Source organism: Idiotropiscis lumnitzeri, chromosome 3, assembly GCF_059441095.1.
Source record: "Idiotropiscis lumnitzeri isolate Australia: NSW breed Sydney's pygmy pipehorse chromosome 3, RoL_Ilum_1.0, whole genome shotgun sequence".
NCBI classification, from domain to species: domain Eukaryota; kingdom Metazoa; phylum Chordata; class Actinopteri; order Syngnathiformes; family Syngnathidae; genus Idiotropiscis; species Idiotropiscis lumnitzeri.
The window spans coordinates 22,417,147-22,438,180 of record NC_142393.1 but is presented as its reverse complement, the minus strand read 5'-3'; the positions used below and the strand labels follow the sequence as shown (position 1 = coordinate 22,438,180).

The window sequence follows — 21,034 nt, the reverse complement described above, 5'->3', positions numbered from 1 at the left end:
AAAAGTCAACCGGGAGTCTCAAGTAGAGCAAGAATAGAAATTTATTGGCAAACCCAAAGATAAAATTGCCTGAAATGATACAAACAGCAGATACAAATATTGCATATTTACAATGAACCCTTATTAAATTATACATCACCTTAGCTGGTATTTCTAGATATTTTTTTCAAATAAGACCCACACCACATTAACTGCACTCTGAACGTGCTAATAACAAATAAATAGAAAAAATGTATGAAAGAAGAAGTGCAAATATCTCAAGAGGATGGAATAAAGAACAATTAAATGGGGCAAATTACGTAACATTATTTAAACATGTTTACAAATAATTGGGTGTCCGGAGTGTCTGCCCATCCATCAACCATCAAACAACCGAGTCGATCTGACGTTAGCTGATTATTTCCGAATGTGCCTTTGAGTGAGCCCTTTGAAAATTAGCTGGAGTGTGATGTCACAGTGTGACTTATTTAAATAATTCCACAATTGATGAATTTTGTTGGAATATCAGAGCGCTGTAACTGAGATACCTGAAAAGTATTTTAAAATTGTGGAAAGATATGTGCATAGTAGTCTCCTGTACAACTTCACAGTTAAGTCAATTGTATCAGTAGTACCAAGATTTGAGTTTGAAGTATAAACATACAACAAAGGTAAAAGGAAAACAAACTTATTTACACATCTGTGTCTGTCAACCTGGCTCGGCTTACAAAATTTCCATCATTCAAGTACTCATGTCTCTCACGACACAAAATTTATGGTCAAGAACCCAACTAGTGTTGTATCTACGAATAAGCTGCATAGCAATTTATCCCACATTTTTCAGTACAAAACTTGAACTTATTACAAACAAGCTTGTGATTATGATTTAACTTTTAGTTTTGTGCTGTTAAAACTGCAAGTACAGTCCTGCTTCAAGTTAGAGTACAGTAAAAGTTGGACAATTTGACAGGACTCAACCCACATCAGAAAACTTTGATTTGAACCGTCCATCAGCCTGGTATGTTGTTGCTGCGTTTGTTTTTCCTGCGCCAGTGACCCTTTTTATGCAAAATTGTTTGCCACTTGCGATCACGAAATTGAGTCTTTCATGGTCGTTAAGTTTTAACGTTTTAGTCTCCTGTTCAGCTACAGTTTCCGAGCTCCAATGTTTTTTGCACATCTTGGTTTAGGTTCCTGGACTGCAATAGCTCCTGTCCATCTACAGCTTCTGGACCCCGAAAGGTTTTGGACACCTCAGGAAAGGTTCTTTAATTGCAGAGGTTTCTGGAGTACAAAGTCTCCAGAATGTCTAAGGTTCTTGGACCCCATTGGGATTTGCACTTCTTTTTGGACGTGGAAGGTAAGGTTCCTGAACTGTAAAGGCTCTGGGGTGTCCAGGGTTTTTGCAACCCAATGTTTTTGGGACATTTGAGGTAAGTCTTCCTGGACCACAAAGATTACTGGACTCAAGGATTTAACAGTCCACTGATTGTCTACACGTGCCCAGCGATCGAATGTCGACCAGTTCAGGTCATACCATGCCTCTCGCACAGTCAGCTGGAATAGTCTCCAGATCACCCGAATGTGACCCTTATAAGGATAACCTAACTTCTTTTGAAAATAAACTTGGATAATTGATCGCTATTGGAAGTGTTAAGGGTTAGTTGTCCAACTTGAAGACATCACTGTAGGGACATTAAATATTGTCTTGAGTGGTTTGCATCCTTCATTTATCACGTTCAACAGCTGTAGCTATTTTGCACCGCGGTAGCTTATTGCATGCATGGATATTAGGACATACATTTTATTGCTATCAGATGGATGCTTGGAGTTGTGCTTTTTACGTCAAGGGGCGGAGATTTTTATGTGTTTCCTTCCAAACTAATTTCTCTTCACTTCTGAGCATGTACATTCGTTAGAGTTGGGGAGGGGACAGCTGAGTGACACCAGATCAAAGTTCAAGCCAAAGAAAGAAGTAGCGCAATGGAAGGCGCGTCTGGTTGCCAGAGGGCGAGGCCAGGAACTCCTTTGGAATGATTGACAGATCTCCGGCTGCTACTGCAACAAATCCTGCAATACAAAATGGGAGACAAATTAGAGATCCAACAAAAAGAAAATTTCATATCAAGATTATTATGGCCAATGCCGGGTCTAGGCTGGGGCAAGAGGGTGCCTGCCCCCCTCTAATAAATGTTATCCCTCCCAGAATATATTTCACATATTTCTATTATCTCATTCTTCTCTCCTCTGCTCCAGTTCTTACTATTTTCATGTCTTTCTTGCCCCCAAATAAAATAAAATGTATCAAGTTGTTTCTCTTGTCATGTTTCCGCTCCATCTCCCCTTTTCACTCTGCTGAGAGTATCGGTCTGTTGCCAGCTCACTGTGAGGGATAGCCGTTTGAAGCACAAGGCCCCCTCAAAATTTGTGTCTGCTCCCTCATGATTAGGACCCAAATGATCACATGACTAAAATAAATATGAACTAAAACTAAATTACATCTGTTCATAAAAAATGGAAAAAACGAAAAAGATAGGTCAATGTGATTCACTGACATATGGATTTTTTTGTGGTTCCATTTTTATAGAATCAGCAATTTGTTAATCGACACAAAGCAAGCCAACCTCGTCCGAGTCATCATGAAAGTCGATCTTTCCGTTGACTGCATGGTTGCTGTCTAGCTGGTCATCCAGCGTGTCGTCCACACCCTCCGCCGCGTATTCATTAGCGTGTTGCTGCAGCACAGAATATCTGTGGACCAGAAACCTGCGGGGAACAGAAGTCACACATTTCAGATCTGTCACAACAAATTGGTTGCTAGTCAATGTCAAGGCACACATTGGTAAACGACACAAATGTAAATATATTAGCCTGGCAGCAACATGAGTGACTAAAGATGACAGAAAAGATGCATAGATGTTCTCTCCATGTAAATATTATGCACCTATTCTCACTTACTGTATTTGACATGCATCACACACACGCACGCACGCACACGCATACAGTACACAACTTCCATTTCCCTAAGAGGAGGGTTAATTAGGTGGGAAAAGCATTCAAACCTGCCACCGCAGACGTATTTCTTGATGAAGACAACTCCGGCAGCGACGCTCAGTAGCATGATTATTATCGTTATGACAATAGCTGCTGACGTAGAGGAGTTGCCTTTTTTCTGTGTAAAAAAAACAAAAAAACAAAACAAAACTGAAGATTGATCTCTTAGTCCAACATGACAATTGAGAGCTGTAAAAAAAAAAAATCTAGGCAACAGAAACAACAAAAAAACGTGGGGATGGGGGGGAAGAGGAAGGAAGAAAAATAGAGAATGAATAAAGAAATGACAAAATAAATAAGTAAATAAAACAAGAAAAAAAGGAAGAAAAAAAACAAAGAAAGCTAAAACTGGTACTAACCTTGGGCTCCGGGCCCAGCAAATCACTCACACAGTGCTTGCTCAGGTCAATTTCTTCACGTTGAGGAATTGTACCTCCTTTACATTTATCACCAGGTATTTTCCTGTAGCTGTGGAGATAAAGTTCATTAATTAAATTTTTTACCACAGTGTATTTGTCAGGTATTCAGATCAAATATGGTCACAAATATTGCCACAAACAACAACAACAAAAATTCGTCAAAACATTTTAGTATTTGTAATAACTTACTCAAAATTTACAAACAACCATCCACATATCAAATACAGGCACTGTAGAACAATCTACAAACTCGAAGTGCAAATAAGTGCAGTTCACTGTTTAAAAAAAAACATCTCCTGCAATTTCAAACCAGAAACAATGCTGATTGAAATGAATTCTAGTGAGGTTTTTACCCTTGGGTCCGCAGCTGTTCCTCTCTGCCGTGCAGACAGAACTCCAACACATGGCCTTTCATGTCCGGCTCCTCCACACACTCTGAGCTGTTCTCTTTGCGGTAAAATCCAAAGTCACTGCGTCAACAAGGAAAAGACAAACAAAAACAATAACAATGATTTACAATTATTAATATTAATTGCATGACTATTTTGAGTTTCTGGTGCCCACTGGTGAGAGTAAATAGTTTGTTACCTTGATATAAGAGTTTTTGATGCATAACACTTGCAATTCAAATCACTTATATGTCACATCCCATTCAAGTGAACGAAAATACCATCAATCTGTTCCAGCACCCCCAAAATCATCACCAAGTTTTTGTAACATGTTTTTTAAATGAGAAAAATAGCACTATATAGTATTGTACAGTATAAAAACCTGCAGTCATAACTTCATAGGGTTGCGCGGAAAGTACCATGACACCAAGCCATACAAAAAAAAAAAAGGCAGGCATTAGTTTATTTATTGATGTTATAGTGTCAGTGTTCTATATATTTTAGATATTAAGTCATGGATGGCAGAGAACATTCAGCTCAATCAGGACAAAACAGAGGTTTTAGTTATCAGCCCTGAAGGTCAGAGATAGAAACTTTTACCAAAACTACAAGATTTTAAACCCTCATAATATGTTGCGAAGAACCATAGGAATCATTTTTGACTCTGAGCTCTGTTTTATTCCTCATATTAAAAATATACCCAAGTTTTTGTTTTGGCCGTGACCTTACCTAGAATGGTGACGAGTAACATGCCGACGTCAAAATAATGCGATCATGTACTATAAAGTTAATGTGTCTGACTGACTACTGTCAGAATGAATGAATGCTAGCTTATGATATAGCAAAGGTATGTTTTGACATGCCTGCACCCAATAATACGGTGCACTCTATGAACGTGTTAAATACAGAAATAGCCCCCGCAACAGAGACTGCACCCTATGGTCGTGAAAATAAGCGTGGAACTGCCAATGTGGAGTCAACATTAGAACACATTTGGTAAAGTCGTTTAAAGGTAATGGTACAACGAAGGCTTAAGGCTAGAAATTTTTTTTCACATAATGCTTCAGGGTATTGTCTTGCGCAATTGCAAACATTTCAGCTTGACTGACGCATTGTCGCACAGCACCTCTGCGTTCCCTCTGCAACACATTCCGCACACAGAAATTGTCTCTCATGATTGGTCGGTTTAGTCACATGCTCTGATGACATACTCAGCTTTTCCAGGCGAGGTTCCTCAATACTAATGGAACGACTTTAATATCTAGCTCCTCATGAAACACATCAACCCATTAACTTTTTGAGTATGAAACAAAGACAACAGGCCATTTAAGGCAATCGCCAAATATTTTTCAGACTATTCCATGACATTTCTTATAGCTGTGCAATAACACATTCATTAATATTTCAACACTAAATGTAAATTAATCCTGAGAATGAACCAACACTTTCAACGTAAGTAGTCATTGGGTCTTCGGTCTTACCAAAGGAAGTCATCCAAAGTGCACGGGCAAGGCGTCGCCTCCGTGCTGACCAAATAATCTCGTCCGTTCCAGCAAACAGAATCCTTGCGGAGACGCAGGAACGTTTCCTTGTAGCCCAGAATGCAGCCGTTGCTGGCGTCGCTGATGTTATCCGAGTGTGACAACCACTGCACGTAATCGGCGTCCACACCTACAGAGAAAGTCAACATGCCTTATTGTCCGGTCAGAGAGGGCCGAATGGAGCGTCTGCTCTCCACAAAGAACTTGAGGTAGCAAACGTAGCATGAGTTGAAATGCAACAAATACTTTAGAACAGTGGTCCCCAGTCACTGGGCTGCAGGCCACTTTGGACCGGGCCACAGTGGGTCGTACAGATTAAAAAAACAAACAAACAAAAAAACTTTGCAGTACGTCCGGTTAATTTATTAGTCGAGGCTAAAAAATATTTAATTTTGAAAATGTTTATTGTAATATCAACAAAATTCTCCAGTTTTTTTGTTTCTCCATCACGCGCGGTATAGTTGTTCTGTGATGTCTGTTACGTTGACCATATTAAGGAATGTAAAAATACACGGTGGATTTGTCCGCGGCAGAAAAAAGGTTGGGGACCACCAATTTACAATATTTTTCCTTTTTTCGCCATTTTTGACTGAATGTGTGCGCCACATCCAGTCTCTCGTTGGAAGTAGGAGAACACTGCTTTTCTATTGGTCAATGCTGGAGAACCAATCAAAGGATAACGGTGGGCATGTCACACTATGCCGCAAGACATACACAATTTCTGCCATGCCTGACTTTCTTCGTGGTGGTCGTGAAGCGTCCTAGATGTCAAACGACTAATGGTTGAGTATGTCACACTTCATAGGCTGCAATAAGTCAAGACAACTCAAAATCGGCGATGTGACACGTCTGTTGGTCCAAAATTGGGTTGTATTTGTGTTGTCTGATGCAAGTATTAGGTCAACGCTGCAGTTAGATCAAAAAAGACAAGACACACATAGGCCCCAGTGTCATTGGCCAGGCGGATATCATTAAAAACTCATAGCAGGGCTGACTTTCTGCTATAATTCTTTCGCAAAACCGTGCTCCTTAAAGTCCGTATCTCACTGAGCCACGAGCGCTTGCACACATAGCAAATGTTGGTTTCTCATCAGGGTTCTTAAAAAGGTTGCAAACAGTTTTTTCTTGTCACAACGAAATTTGGAAGATGTGCAAAATTTCCTTAATTATGCTTTATACAATCAGTTTATAAGTTGTTGTATCACGTTTTTCTGTTTACATTTAGCTATGTATATATATATATATATATATATATATATATATATATATATAAGCAGTGTATGGTAAATAGTTTATTTTAATTGTTGTTCATTTGATAGATTCAGCGCTCTTATGCTCAGGTTAGGGGGGCAAAAACTGCTTAATGAACGTAACAAATATACAAGACTCTTGATGTAAATACTGGGTGGGTTATATTGAAGAACGGAGCTCAGTACACCCCCACCCTTATGTTGCCGGCGGTACCGCTGCTCCATATTATTCCCACTTACAATCTCTGGTGAGGATATCCCGGAAGTCGATGGTCGTGGAGACCCAGGGCTGGCTCAAGATGCTGTTTCTGTATCCCCAGATGCTGACATTCATGGAGCGGGCACCGGGTTCCGACGCCAGGCCCGTGAAGAAGATGGGCTCCTTGGTGAATGTGTATGCGTGCCAGCACTGTCCCTCATCTGTAGAGAACCTGTCAAGATATCCAAGAGTCAACAAATTCAGAAAACAAAATCAAAGTATAAAAGTTAATCTTTTGTTAGCTACTTGATTCCCACAATGTGTCTGAGTGGAGACCTTTTCAAATTTGATCAAAGCAGGCAAATTTATTGGGTTGCTCATATACATAATCCCACCCCAGCACTCACTTTGTCAACCCACAATTTGACAGCTAGGCTGGGTTCAGAGATACGTCACTTTTAACTCACTGACTACGTTTATGTGCCGCCAATATTTGGGCTAAGGTTAAAAACAAAAATAATTAACAGATGAAAAATAATGATTAGCTGCACCCCAAGCATATAAGTATGTGGTATGGTAAGCAGTAGAAACCGTGTGTTGCGATCATGAGAAAAGATAATGCACTAAATAGAGTAAAAAAAAAGCCACTGATGTGCAGCTCAAGCCAGGTGGTGAATCAGTGTCGCTCACGGCACACTTCTTGCTTGGCTATCTGGAAATAAATGATTGGTTTGCCATCAGCAGCCCTTTTCCAGTTTGGAAAGGGGGTGGGTGTTTATGAGCTGCACGCTTCAGCCTACTCCTTTTGATCATTGTTACTGTGATACTAGTTTTCAATTGTATTTTCGGAGTATTAAAACTTACTTGCGCAATAAAGATGATGATGATGATGTTTTTGTTGTTATACAGTTTGAGGAGTCACAAAAACAAGAAATGTTAGGGTCAAAGTTATTGTTCTGCTTTGTCTTATTATCTTCATTCTTTTTGTAGCTTCAAATAGAGAATCCCTAGCGTTTGAATCGAGAATCCCGATCAAACACTAGTTACATGATTGAAAATTCAATACTAACATGGCAGTCGCACAATCATTTACATGTGTTTTGGTGATGTGCCCACTGTATGTCTCCTCAGAGTCTAGGCTGCATAAGAGTAACAGTAACACTTACTTGATCTTGTCGATTGGTTCACCCGGGCTGTCCTCCACAGCCACAAGCAGCCCACCTGAGTCCAGAATGGCATAATGATGCGGGCCATCCAGAGCCTTCATCCACGTGTAGCCTCCATCATCAGAAACAAACACATCAGGGGTCATCACCGAGATGGTGTGGCCGACCCTCCCTGCAAAAATTTGGGCATAGATGTCCACTTACAGTGAGACTTTACTAATTTTGCCATTTTCAGCACCAGTGTCCAGAAATTACAAATGTGTCACGGAGATTGATTTGAAAATGTAATTACCATGAGCTAATATTAAGCCCACAGCGTTTGGTTCGCTCAGGGGCAGCATGGGGACGTTGAGCTTCATAGCCTTACTGTATGATGCATAGATGTGGAAACTGCACTGTTCAAACAGAGACAACGTAGCATTTAATACATGTGCAGTGGTATCTCCAAAGTCCACCACAACCGATGTAATTAACAAACGCTAATGTCATGTCATGATATATATATATGTCTTAAAACAGCTGACAGTGCATTTTATCCAAAGGTCCTTGTTGATGTTATTGTGCAAAGCAAAAGTTAAACCATGATTACTTGCGGTGACAGTGCTTTTTCTTCATTGGTTTAAAAGTGCATTAATCCACTAGGATTGTACCTTTGGCTAAAATGCACCGTGGGATTCTAGTTAAGGTCAGCCAATTTTAGGATACAAATGAATACTTTAGTTATTCACCAATGTTCTGTCGTAATTATCCGCTGCTGGTTTTATGGATCACATTCTCTATTTTTAATGAATAATGAAAAAAAAAACAAGTCAACCTCGACTTCACAGTTTTTCACTATTCACATTAACTGCGAAAAACGAGAGATTACTGTAGGTCAATTTGATCATCAAATATCATGGGGATTCCTCAAATGGTGATCAAGGATTTTAAACCACCCCCATTAGTTGTTGTTAAATGTCCTTGTTCAATGTTATATTTTTCATGAAAATATTAGTCAAATGCCAATTGGAACAAATTTTTTGGGGAGTCTGAACTTCAAGATATGAGTGAAGTATAAAGCCCATGTGTTTATTGTCACTTGCTATATTTCTCTGCTCACCTCTTCCGGGTGCTTGGCTGTTGAGTAACACTCGTCATTTGCAGGCGTATGCAAGGGACTCCACTCGCCTCCCATGTCACGGGTCACCATAGACTTCACTGACCCATCTGGAACAACACAACAGCTTTCATTTTACTTACTGAATTACTTAATTATGGCTGGGCCATATGGCTTTAAAAATCTGTATATATTTTTAAGAAATAATTTTCATAACATATTCTTCATATGAAGTTAGATGAAAAAAATTCTCAACTGTACTCTCATATGCCTTTTATTCTGAAAAATACGTTCATTCTCTTAAATAACAAGGTTAGAGTATTTAAAAAGAATTCCTCATATAAACGAGGGTACGGGATCTCATATTTAAGTGATAATTCATCACAATCATATCAGAGCTTTTAATTGGCTCAAATCTAAGGTAAGGAGTTTTAACTGCTCTAGCAGAGGTGGGCATGTGAGTCCGTCAGTCGTCCTTTCGTTATTATTTCAGGCCAACCGAGTCCATCCGCTAATGTTTACAATAACCAATCGGCGTCGAGAATATTCTTACGACATCACACATGGGCGCAGCACGAATTGACTTCGAGTTTAAAAAAAATAAATAAATTGTAAATAGCATTAAATACATTCTTGACATCAATTGGCTGTCGTTGATGGTGACAGACTTGGCCAGCCTGAAATATTGACAGAAGGACAACTGACGGACTGATGTGTGTTTTAATATATATATATATACACAATACAATACAATTCAATTTTATTTATATAGCGCATCTCACAACAGATGGAACTGTAACAAAGCACTTTCCATATGTGGTGTAATATATATCCAGGTATGCACATTTTAAAATCATATGACATAATTTGTTAATTGTTTTGCAGACCCCATCAAGCCATGGCTCACGGACCCTTGTTTGAGAACCACTGTCCTCTAACACACGTGCAGAACTACCTTTATCCATGACAGTGGTGATAAAAACACCTCGCAGGGAGGTGATGTTGGTGAAATCAGTCTCGGCCCCTGTGGTTACGTAAAGATGGCGTTCCAGTGACTTGGAGAAGACGGTGCCCCGGTCATCTGACACGTAAATCGTGCCAATGCCATCATCTGAGGAAACATATCAAGATAGTATCATGTTCTAAAGATAAAGGTGGCAGATTATCGGACAGACCTTCTGGCTCGTCGACATGCATGAACACCATTTCATTGCTCGCTCCCAAGATGGAGTAGAACTGATTGGGACCGATGGTTGGTAACTGGGCCATGTTCCATGTATCGCCCTGGTCCACTGACACGTGCATCATCCTCTGAGTGTCCTGCAAGAAACACCAGAGCCAATTGAGAGGTCTGTCTTCCCCCATCAAATTGCCTCATTCTGGAAGATGTGCGGCTTTGCCACAGGAACAATATATATACATAGCGTTTCAGAATAATGCTTATCCATGACGGAATTCATAATTTTAAATGGGTAAAAATAGCGAAAGCTTGTGGCCAAAATGGAGCACCTTTGCATGTCTGCCACATTCAAATAATGAATTTGATCCCAATCATTCTCTGTGTTCTCTTTCATGTCTTCCACTAATTTCCTCTTCAACATTATTTTTTTTAAATATTTCTTTCAAGCTGGGTTTGAGCTCAAATGCGTTCTTGAAAAAGAACAGCACAACGAGCCAAGATAACACGAATAGAATTACTGATCTTCGTTCCCCGTTCATTGCAAACAACTTTGCTTCACTCTAGTTTGTAATTTATTGTTTGCAATATTTATTACTCCATCCTATACTCCATCCTATGGCTCATTTGGTTTAAATTATTCAGGTTTTTTTTAGTAATCAAAATTCATATAATGACAAATAACAGTCGAATTTATTGATTTTTTCAGATTTTATTGATAAATAAATGAACATTGATTGGCAAAAGTAACAGAAAAAAATACCAAGATAATTGAGGAGCTTCGGGGCATAGAATCGCTGAAGGGGAAAACGCAATGAGAGGACCTGCAGGTGTGTAAACGCCGCATTATGCATTTTTACTGATGCAAACATAACTGATCACAGCAATTCTGCACATTAGAAAGGCCCAGTCCTCAGTGCACACTGTTAGTATATCGGCTGCTTACTGTGCTGAGGTTTGCACACCACACATCAATAAACAATATTGGGAGAAAGTATTTTTTCCCTTCTCAGTGAGGTGTTATTATTGTACTCTCATTTCCTTGGAACACAAAAACCGGACTGTTGAGTAATGCAGAAATTACAATATAAAAACAACTAAAAAATGCGACCATTATCATCCGACCCAATCTTGCACAAGGTTCAAAAGCACGCGTCTACTATCCACTGAATTGAAAGTTGTGCGCTTCAACCACTGCGTCAAACATTAGCCCTGCTACAAAATGTCCCAGCATCTTCTTTCGTAATGAATTCCAGGAGTGTGTAGTGTGAAACATTTGCACAGCCAAACTATCTCTAACTAAATTAAGTGCTACTATAACACTTTACAAACTGTAGTTTCCAAACTAAAATATCTTTGTCCAAACAATTAGCTGCTTATGACCATCACAAAACACATACACACTTATGCGCCCATACACTCAGAAGTATCTCCCAAAACGGTCCCGTGGTACAAATGCCAGTGAGGTTTTGGAGGTCATTGCAACAAATATGCGATAAGCAGATCAGCAGGGGTTCCTCCAAAGCGATGTGACAAGGACTTGCCAGACCCTCCGCTGATCAACAGACTCCCAAAAAGGGACATTCTTTGTCACCCAGAGGACTTCAGCAGACACTGGTTGCGTAGTCACGCTGCCGTCAACGCAGACAATTTGACATCCCCCAAAGCTGTGTCAGTGGGGGGGTCAGCTTCCACCAACTTGGCAGACTGGCCAAAGACTGACCCCTAGCGGTCTACATGCAAACTGCAGCAACAAGTTTTCTATGCAGGATTATCTACCCACACTGCATTGAAATGAAATCTATTTGAATGTATGCCTGTGTACCAAAGGAATATAGTCACAATTTGTATTCAGCGTTTATGTGCAATCCATTATTGAAACATTTTTAAGGACATTTTAATGTTTAAACTGTGCATACAGCCCATTACTCTAGTGTATTTTCATGTTGGCCATGATGGTGGAACCTAGAGTGCAGTATTTCTTTTAAGTGATAACCACCGTCCAACACAATCTAATGTTGTTAGGGCATGTCGGCAAATGTTGATCATCTTTCCAAGAATTCAACACCAAAATGCGTCTGCGAAGGCCCATTAATTATTATTATTTTGGATCTTACTGAGGTGGCACGGTGACCGACTGGTTAGCATGTTCGCCTCACAGTATAGAGGTGCAGGGTTTGATTCCGGCTCCGGCCTCCCTGTGTGGGGTTTGCATGTCTCCCTGGTTTTCTTCGGGTACTCCAGTTTCCTCCCACATTCCAAAAACATGCATGGTATGTTGATTGAACACTCCAAATTGTCCCGAGGTGTGAGTGCGAGAGCGGATGGGTGTTTGTCTACGTGTGCCCTGCGATTGGCTGCCAACCAGTTGAGGGTGTACCCAGCCTACCACCCGAAGACAGCTCGGATAGGCTCCAGCACGCCTGCGATGGATGATTCGACTCATGATGCGTCCAATGACTGTCCAATTCATGTTGCCTCATACACAATTTCACAAATGTGACAGCATGTTGCTTCTACTTTGCCACAAACCAACCTTGCCCGTCATCACAGAAGCAAACAGGAAGCGACCGCCGAGGCCGAAGGAGAAAATCTTGGTAGCAATGGTCTTTATGGTTTCCCCAAAATCATTCGTCCTCCTGATCTCCAGGGCTCCGCGGGCCTCTGAATAACACAAGAGGGCAAATTAGTCATGAAAATTGCATGCTCGTAACATCTGATAGCAGTGAGGCATTAATGAAGTGTTAAATCATTGACAGTTTGGAACACTTACTGCAGGATCCATTGCGATTGGTTGTAAAAAAGATGGCATTGTCCGCCCCCCTGGAATTAAAGTAGGCATAGTCTTTTAATTAAGTACGATGAACAAAAGTGGGTTGCAGCAAGGGAGGAACAATGGTTCCGGGTTTATTTCGAATGATAGAACACATAAATATTTGTTTTCGATTTTGGCTGTTTGTACAACATTTTTAATACTCACAGCATTAAATTACATGCTTGAAATCTAAGATCCTCAACTGTCAATGTTACTAAGGCAACAGGCAAACATACAAGGAAGTGCCTCTGGAACAACAAGACAAGTCTGCTTGCCAAGCGGCTTTTACTGCATAGGTGGAGCAACAAGGAAAAGACTCAGGGGAATTGATGTGAACTTGTTTGTCTCACGCTAGTAATGAGAGACATCAAGTTGGATTAACTCGGGCCATGAACTACATTTTATATATCAACAGCTCAATGAAAGGAAGAGTGTTCAGGATTCAGTGAATAGAATATCACTTTAGAACATTTTTATTACTGCCTCATCAAAATGAACAGAAAGTTAAAGTTAACATATTATGGAGGACTTTTATATCCCAGCAGTTTGAGTGCCTTGCCACCCATCAAGTAAGAAATTGAACAACTATATAAATGTTTTGTTAGCTGGCTAGTTCCGAAAATGTATCTGCAAGCGAACATTTTGAATATAAATTCCAGAGCTGGGCACTTGACCCGTTTTTGCCGGTCAGTCACCCACCATCCAGCCTTATTCACAAAATTTGTCACCTCCCACCCCAAAAATGGGCGGCCGGCCGGACAATTTCTCTGCAGACGCCCAAGCGAATATCAGCTATGTTCAAGTAATGGACACATTTCTTTGCATATAAATTTAGTATCGCAAATGATCACAGGAAACAATGCTATGGTTAAATTACTGTCTCTAAAATGATGTCAAAATGATTTAAAGGAGACATCCTAAACATAGTCTCCAAAATTTTAGAGTTCCCAGGCTTGACAAGTTCACAGAACATTGGAGTACATGCCGCTACTTATCAGACACTAACGCTGATAATACTGTTAGCGTGGTGGCCATCAGGATTCTCGGGAGGTTTCCTGAACGGCCGTCCACTTCTGTATTGTTCTGTGGATGTAACTCATGCCCAGTTGAAGCAGAAACTATGCTTTTGCCTCTCTCCCCATGCATCTACAAATAGCGGTATAGTCTACATTTACATTAGAGATCCTAAGATTTTGTATTGTAGGTAAATGTCAAAATGTCAAAAATGTAGTTTGTGTTGAATAATCAGAACGACTGAATACAAGTGTTTTTGTAACATATAATGTACCCAATCATGAACTTATGTATGGTGTTGATGCTTTGCTGATTATTCTTTCTCTGTGTGGTCTGTGGTCAATAAATAACAGCAACAGAATACCACTAAGTATTCTTCAACTCTGTAACTTGCCAGAGTGAACATTTGGAACTCCCAGAGACATCACATAGCCCCCCCTTTTATCATCCTGTCCATTTTAAGTGCTTTACAAAAGAGGAGAGGTCAATTACTCGCGTTTGGATTCTTTTTTTTTGCTATCTGCGGCAGAGCTTATTTCACGTGAATAGCAGCACTTCACTGTATGACCACTTTAATACTCAGGTTTGTTGACAAGAGGTTGGTCTCTCACCATTTCACCATGCAGACCATGTCATGGATCTTTTTCCAATTGGAGCCAAAATCTTGCGTCAGCCACAGCTCTTTCTGAGGAGAAAAAATATATAAATTGAACGAATGTGCAGTGGAGCCGTTCAGCTTCACAGAGCTGAACCTGAAAAAACTAAGACGATGTTAATAAATGTACTGTGTCAACACTTGATTGATTATTGACACGCGGTCTTAACTCCAGTTATTGCCACAATAAAAAGAGAAGCGTAAGAATGTAGGTCAGATGTCCGAAATTAAGCAGGCATTAGGTCCAATTTAATCCAATGCATCTTGCATGATATATTCTGCATATTTTTCGCAAAATTTCAAAGGGCTCACAGTTTTTATTTTTTGCATAATATGTCACCCTTTATACCAGGTAACCATTCTCTGCTTACTTTGTTACTGAGGCCCAGTAGCACGTTGGAATTTTCCGGATTGTAGGTGATGACCGAGTGCGGGTTGAAGGGCAGCTCCTGGTGGGTGAAACTCTTCCCAAAGTCGCTTGAGACAAAGATTCTAGAGCGGTGACCACCGGACACCTCGCCAGTTAAGATTACCTACCAAAGTGTGGGGCGAAATCCAGACTGACAAATCCAAAAAGATTTCACACCAGCAAACAATATGTGCACTTCACTCACTTTGCCAGAGTTCTCAGGTCCGGTAGCAATGCCAAACTCTGATTGGATGAAGGTATTGTTGATGAGGTCGGTGACATCCAGGAAGGACTTACCGTAGTCCTCACTGAAAGAAATCAAGTCACCGTCAAATTCGGACATCATCATTTTACCGTGTCTGACAGCTCTACAAATACCTTCGATAGAGTTTGGACTGTCCTAATTTGAGCATGAAGAAGGGAACCTGAAATGTGGTCAAGGCTAGGATGACCTGCCACAAGAAAGAAACAGCACGGATTGGGGTTGGATGATTCATCCATTATTATTAATCATAAACTGTAAAAGGTGTATAAATTACATACAGTCCAAAAATAAATCATTAGTATAGGTGATATGACACTCACCCCCGTACCATCTCCAACCCAGGCCAGTGACACTGATCCACTCAGGTCAGTGAAAGTATGCTAGAAAGAAAGAAATAAAGCACATTATGAGAACAAAACACATCAAAGAATGAATGGACAGTAACAGGCCCCCAAATCCCCGTTTCTATAGCGAATCCTACCAAGATGAATCATAAGACAATGACACACTCCATTTTGTGTACATAAAGTATTCGGGTTAAGTTGAGCAGTGATGTCAAATATTCCTCACAAGCCACTATTGAACACACACGCTCAAGGTTGCCTAGGGGAATTGCGTAGGGCATGGGGTTGCTTGAAAATAGATTTTTTTTATTATTTAGTTGTATGGCTTATTGGTCAATTTAAAGGTGGAAAAGGTTTTGAAAATTATTTATCTAAGGCTCATTTATTCACCATTCATTTATTTTATCACAAAATCTGCCATTTGAATGGGGGTGTGTAATGTAATTAACATCCACCTTAAGTAGGTTTTCCCCTTCAGCTCAATCATGTAATTTTGTTCAGGTGAGGCAAGGCAAACTACATTTTTGTAGCTTGGTAGCAATAGGAAGTACTGAACACAGATCAAATGCTTCCAACATGAGGATAAGTGACTGCTTTTGAAACATTTAAATGGGAACCACGACTGTTGGATGTCCATCCATCCATCCATCCATCCATCATCTGTACCGCTTCTCCTCACTAGGGGGGTGCTGGAGCCTATCCCAGCTATCTTCGGGCAGTAGGCGGGGGACACCCTGAACTGGTTGCCAGCCAATTGCAGGGCACACATAGACGAACAACCATCCGCACTCACACTCATACCTAGGGGCAATTTCGAGTGTTCAATCGGCCTGCCATGCATGTTTTTGGAATGTGGGAGGAAACCGGAGTACCCACGCAGGCACGGGGAGAACATGCAAACTCCACACAGGATGGCCGGAGCTGGGATTGAACCCACGCCCGATGCTGTCTCTCACAGTGAGGCCATCGTGCTAACCAGTCGGCCACCGTGCCGCCCCTGTTGGATGTCTTTTAACAGAAAAAAATAAGACAAACTAATAACTAGCACACAGCTGGTCACAAGGCCACTTCCTTGTGCTCCTCTCTTGTCGAGCAGATAGTTTAGAGCAAGGGTCACCAATATGGAGCCCGTGGGCACCAGGTAGCCCCTGAGAACCACAAAAGTAGCCAACAGGCTTGTTCTAAAAATAGTTCACCAGTGATGGAACATTGTGATTTTCTAGGAAGGGAGCAGAAGCCCTCAAATGTATTGAAATAAAATATTATTTTGAGAAATCATTAAAAAGATGATTATTATTAATTATTAGTAATAATAACAACATCATTCAAGATCATTTGAGTAAATGTTTTATTTCAGGAGTGTATATCTAACTGGTAGCACTTCGCATTATTCGGTAGCCAAGAAATAGCTCTCAACATCAATAGGTTTGGTGGCCCCGAGTTTAAAGCAAAATACGCAATGCAGATTGTTGGAACACAAAAAAACAATCGAACACTGAGGAGGTTAAACAGGTTGGAAGCTGCTGAGCGAGTACAGCGAGTTACACTTGCACAGTTACGCACTTTCGGTGCAATTGGTGAGATGAAACCCTCTGCAAATTCATAAAAATGTAGATGTGTTTCACATAACAGGGTGACACAGGAGTGGATTTTCACTCCCGATTAATACCACTCTGTCCCAAAATTCTGTTCAGACCGACAGTTAAAAAAAAAAAAAAAAAAATTTAAATTCCCACTCTTGTCCTGCTCCCGTTCAGAATGACTCCCCCTTGTGTACCGCTCTCATTATGGTGGTTTCCTAAATTAAAATGGCTGTGCATCTGTCCAAGATTTTTTTTCCCTACTGGATAATCCCGCTCCGGTCTGCTCCCATAACATTTTTATTTTGTACCACCCCAACCCAGTGATTATAAAGTAAAATTGACTCTCATCCCGTGAGACTCATTTTGGACTCCGGAAAAAATGTCAACCTCTACTACACACCAACAAAGCGTGATCCTAATTATTCCTTGAAACCTTACTGTTTCAAGAGCAACAAATAGGAGCGTGCAAATAGGAACGTAGCACAACAGGAAGCTAGACCGACAAGCAAGTGCTTTGTGCCACATCATTGTTGTAGCGGAAGATTTCAGAACACTGACATTCAGTACTTTTGCAGACAACAGACCACGACCTGAATGAGCAAAACACGAGACGTTTCAACAGTTTGTATGGCAAGAAAATAAAAGTTGCAAAAAAAGTGTTGAAATAAAAGTTTTGTGCGTCACCATTGTGGCATCTGTAAACAATGACTGTGCAACCCGTTTTGTGTGGGGAGATAATTGCCCAGAGAGTTTTACTATTTGCTCAATCCCAATCTCCACCATTAGTGAGGGTTCATTGTAGCAATATCTATTTATTTGTTCCATATACAATACAACCACCATTTTAAGGTTAATTAGTAGCTGAAATCGAGGTGCACTAACTTAAACATTGGTGAAGTGAGACAATATTGCCGTAGCGATATTTTGTCCCACCTGCAAAGTTTTGCACCTGACTTGCAGTCGCCATTTTCAGGCCAATTAGTGTAACTGCTATTTGACACATTTTGCTTGATTGATACGGTACAGTCATTTAGTTCAACCCAGGGCAGACAAAGCAGCTGTTTAGGGCTCCCTGGCCACTGGACAACCCCCAATCTGAACATGAACGAATTTCTCGATGGAAAACAAGAAGGATGTCCGTGGTTGTTCACTGACGAGAGGACGATTCCTGACTATAACACGTGGTGAAAAGGCAAACTTCAAAATAAACCTTAGCATACCAAAGAATACATGAACATCAACACTTTAGTTCGCTTTTATTTTGAAGTTGTTTCTGGCAGAACGTGGTCTTGAGTCCACTCTTGACTCGTTGTAGGGGCCAATTTGTACCGCCGACACAAATGAAACTGTTACCAACAATATCAACACTATGACCTCGTGAAATCATATTCATTTGCTGATTAAGGATGCAAAAAAAAGAAACAAACATTACAATTAGGCTGACAGTCAAGTCTCAGAGAGACACAATGAAATCATGGGCTGTCACTTGTATACCACTTTTCTACTAATCAAAGCACCAAATTATCTCATCTATCTACTGATGACATACCATCAGGAGCAACTGGGGGGTTTCTGTATTTTGCTCATGGATATTTAGACATGGACACAATTGCTGGGGATCAAACCCACAGCCTGTGGGTTGGGATACACCCACTCTACCAATGAGCCATGCCGCCCATGACATTATCACATAGCGCAGTGTCCGCTCCCCTCATTTGCAAAATAAATTGAAACGGGGAGATTTTTTTTTGTGCATTTTTACTTAATTTGCTTAAAAATGTCAATGTTTAGACTACTTAAGTAGTGAAAGTTGGGATGAGAAGTTATATTATTCTGCGGTGCAAAATTTGACGAATATGTGAAATCTGGGTGTATGACTTGCATGCACTTTCATGGGTTGCACAGTACACTGTGACTCAATGATATGACACAAATATGGGCCCCTTTGCATTATTTTATTCAGTGCCCACAAATGACCTGGACCTGGCCTGGTCCAACGTATAGTATTTAGCATCTGCATTCTAGTCACCGTTTAAGGGGCCAATTAGTTTAAATTTACATGGCTGCATAGCTGCTATTTTACATAATTTGCCCCACATGTACAGCTCTGTAAATGCAACCCAGTCGCCATTTTAATGTACATGGCCTTATCTTCCATTTTAAACATTTTGCTGTATTGACATTGTAGGATATGTCGCAAAACCATATATGTTGTCAACCCTAATAGTTCTGCACCTGCCATCCGGCCGCCATTTTAAAGCATTTATGTACCTGCCGACTTGGGGCATCCAAAGTGTAACTGGAGCGCGACTGGTAACTTACGCGGTGCGTGTTGTTGTCCAACTTGGTCTGATATCCTTGGAGAGCGTCGCAAGACGTGTCCGGCGGGGCGCTCCTTTTCCTCACGATGTGACGATAAGCGACAGCCGAGGACCTCTTGAAACCGTTCGAATCTCGAAAAAGACCCCGTCCGGACTCTTTGTTGAGGAAATCCTCACTGGCTGTCAGAGTTAAGAGGGAAAACAGCAGGAAGCAGCGTAGCGAAAGTCCCATCCTTGTCGCCACTGCAGAAAAAAAATTAAGAATTTTGAAAATAAATTAATAAATAAATAAATTGTATATTGAATATTCACCGATCTAATTGAAGGTCGCTGCGGGCTTTGGTGGTGCGAATGACATCAACAAAACACAAACGCCGCTGACAGCAATAATTTCACGATTTTAAATCCGACAGAAAGACCTTCAAATCCAGAAATTAATGTAATAAATATATATACATATATAATAACTGACAGTGAAAGTCTAAGAGCTGGGAATGGTCCACTTGACACCAAGCGGACAGGCAGTACTGTACCTTTTAGCTCTGTACCGCCGCGCACCGAGAAGTGATGACCTAATTGGCTGGCATTTCATGTGGCTCCACCCATATTCTCAATTTGATTGGTTGTTATCTGGATTGAGGGCGTTTCTATTACGTGGACGTAACAATGGATAATGCTGTCAAGGGGCTTCCAGGGTAGGTTGAGAGCAGAGCTGTCATGTGTATAAAATAAACTAAAACCCATTAACTATTAAACTGTTAAAGGAACATTTCTAATACGTTCCCCTTCAACACACGACATCGACTCTTTTAACGTCATTCTACTGTGACCTGTTTCAATTGCAAATTTAATTTTAAATATCAAATATGGTGACATCGTCATTGAATGGTTAACACATCCCCCTCACAAACCTGATTTGTGGGGTTCGAAACTGGACTCTGGCCTGTTTTTGTGGCGTTTGCATGATCTTCTCATGCTTGTGTGGGTTTTTTGCAGGTACTCGAGCTTCCTCCCACATTCCAAAAACATAACAGTTCCGTTGATAAATTAAAGATACCTCGGATTGGCTCAATTAACCGTTTTGGACAACTAAGCGTGCCCTCGGGTCACATTGACCCAGTTACATTATAATCAAGGTCATAGGAGTCCCATTATTGTCAGTTTTTTGTTGGGGGGCGAGGGGCAACATGGTAACCATTACTGGATTCAAATTCTGATTTAAAAAAAAAACACTGCACTGATTGTGAATGCTCATGTCATTAAATGTGTGCATGTGACGATGGGGCAGAGAGTTTGCACAAACCCATGACTGTTGGTCATGTGTGTGGCAGGGTATCAAATATGCTCTACTTCATGTT

At 40.6% G+C, this 21,034-nt stretch overlaps 1 protein-coding gene across 3 annotated transcripts; it reads right to left on the bottom strand.

Annotated features, from left to right (window-relative positions):
• Positions 1-23: 23 nt before the first annotated feature.
• Positions 24-20,216, bottom strand: sort1b (sortilin 1b). 3 transcript variants are annotated; one of them, XM_088290125.1, is made up of 21 exons: positions 19,989-20,216; positions 19,678-19,919; positions 15,749-15,808; positions 15,542-15,615; positions 15,369-15,471; positions 15,126-15,287; positions 14,711-14,784; positions 13,044-13,093; positions 12,807-12,934; positions 10,269-10,413; positions 10,049-10,204; positions 9,097-9,203; positions 8,290-8,392; positions 7,998-8,169; positions 6,873-7,063; positions 5,323-5,512; positions 3,806-3,922; positions 3,393-3,501; positions 3,042-3,151; positions 2,604-2,745; positions 24-2,049 (listed from the first exon to the last, which is right to left on the bottom strand). In XM_088290125.1, the coding sequence occupies exons 2-21, from the start codon at positions 19,906-19,908 to the stop codon at positions 2,035-2,037; spliced, it is 2,439 nt and encodes an 812-aa protein (XP_088146251.1). In that variant the 5' UTR covers positions 19,909-19,919; positions 19,989-20,216; the 3' UTR covers positions 24-2,034. The 3 variants fall into 3 exon arrangements, with proteins under 3 accessions (XP_088146251.1, XP_088146252.1, XP_088146253.1); XM_088290126.1 differs by having other exon boundaries at positions 20,149-20,197; XM_088290127.1 differs by lacking the exons at positions 24-2,049; positions 2,604-2,745 and having other exon boundaries at positions 3,095-3,222.
• Between the last annotated feature and the right edge of the window lie 818 nt (positions 20,217-21,034).